Genomic DNA, 1,308 nt, shown 5'->3' on the forward strand with positions numbered 1-1,308 from the left:
GTGCCGCTGGTGTGGGGGGCGGTGGGGCTGGGGCAGTGTGGGGGGGGCCAGCAGCAGAGTGCCCGGATGTTATAGTTGAAGCACATGTTGAACTGCCCCTTCTGGTCCGCGTTCTTGCAGACCAGCCCTGTTTGCAGGTCGCAGCTGAGCACCTGCCCAATCTGGTCGATGCTGACCTCGGGATAGCTCTCTGCCCGGCACTGTACGTCCTTGGGCTCCCCGCACAGCTTGCCCCCCGCGGCCCTGATGTTGTCGAAGGTCTCCATGTCCCCGCCCTCGATCCCTGAGGTCGGAAAGTCCACGTCAAACCAGTCTGTCCACTCGCACTGGGGCTGACAGCTGGTCTGGCCCTGACTGGTGGTGGTCTCGGTTACCAGGGTACCAGGCAACGTCTGTGTCGTTGGCGTGGTTGTCTCTGTGGACGGTGGGCTGATGGTGACGGTGCCAGCTGTGCCCGTTGCTCTTGTAACTGTGGGAGACACGTCGACTGGTGTCGTCCCTGATGCCAGGGTGGGTCCCCTCGAGGAGCCCCCTGTGGTTCTCTGTGGATTCGTTTGAGTCGGCGTCACGGTGGTGGTGGCGGCAGTTGCGGTGCTACCAGTGGCCGTGGCAGCCGTGGCAGTGGGCTCCGTGCAGTGTTCGTGGCTGCAGCAGAGCACGCGGATCCTATAGTTGTAGCACATCTTGAACAGGCCGGCCTGCTCCTCGTTCCTGCACACCAGGCCAAAGCTGGGGTCGCAGTGCACGCGCTGGCCCAGCTCCGCAGGCCTCTTCCCCGGGAAGTTCTCTGCCTGGCACTCGATATCCTCCGGCTGCTTGCACACGGCCCTTCCCGCGCTCCTGATCTTGTCATATGACTCAATGTCCCCCCCAGCCTCCTCAGACTTGGGGTAGTCCTCATCGAACCACTCTGTCCACTGACACCGGGGCGGACAGGTCACCGTGGTGGTCAAGGCCGAGTTGCTGCTCAGTGCCTGGGTCCCTGTTGTGGTAAGCTCGGGTGGGGTGGGTGGGGTGTGCACTGTGGGGGCCCCTGTGGACTGGGTGGTGGGGGCCGCCGTGGACTGGGGAGTAGGGGCCCCTGTGGACTGGATGGTGGTGGCTGCCGTGGACTGCGGGGTGGGGGACCCCGTGGACTGTAGGGTGGGGGCCCCTGTGGACTGGGTGGTGGGGGCCCCCGTGGACTGGACGGTGGGGGCCCCCGTGGACTGGGTGGTGGGGGCCCCCGTGGACTGGACGGTGGGGGCCCCCGTGGACTGGAGGGTGGGGGCCCCCGTGGACTGGGTGGTGGGGGCCCCCGTGGACTGG

General features: G+C 66.3%; 1 protein-coding gene across 1 annotated transcript in view; it reads right to left on the reverse strand.

Annotated features, from left to right (window-relative positions):
- LOC144237803 (mucin-5B-like) overlaps positions 1 to 1,308 on the reverse strand; it is a 66,861-nt gene that overhangs the window by 9,164 nt on the left and 56,389 nt on the right. The window contains 1 exon segment of the mRNA XM_077771511.1: positions 85 to 963. Coding sequence (XP_077627637.1) covers positions 85 to 963 — 879 coding nt within the window.

This window comes from Crocuta crocuta, unplaced genomic scaffold (genome assembly GCF_008692635.1).
Source record: "Crocuta crocuta isolate KB4526 unplaced genomic scaffold, BGI_CrCroc_1.0 scaffold1192, whole genome shotgun sequence".
Classification (NCBI taxonomy): Eukaryota; Metazoa; Chordata; class Mammalia; order Carnivora; family Hyaenidae; genus Crocuta; species Crocuta crocuta.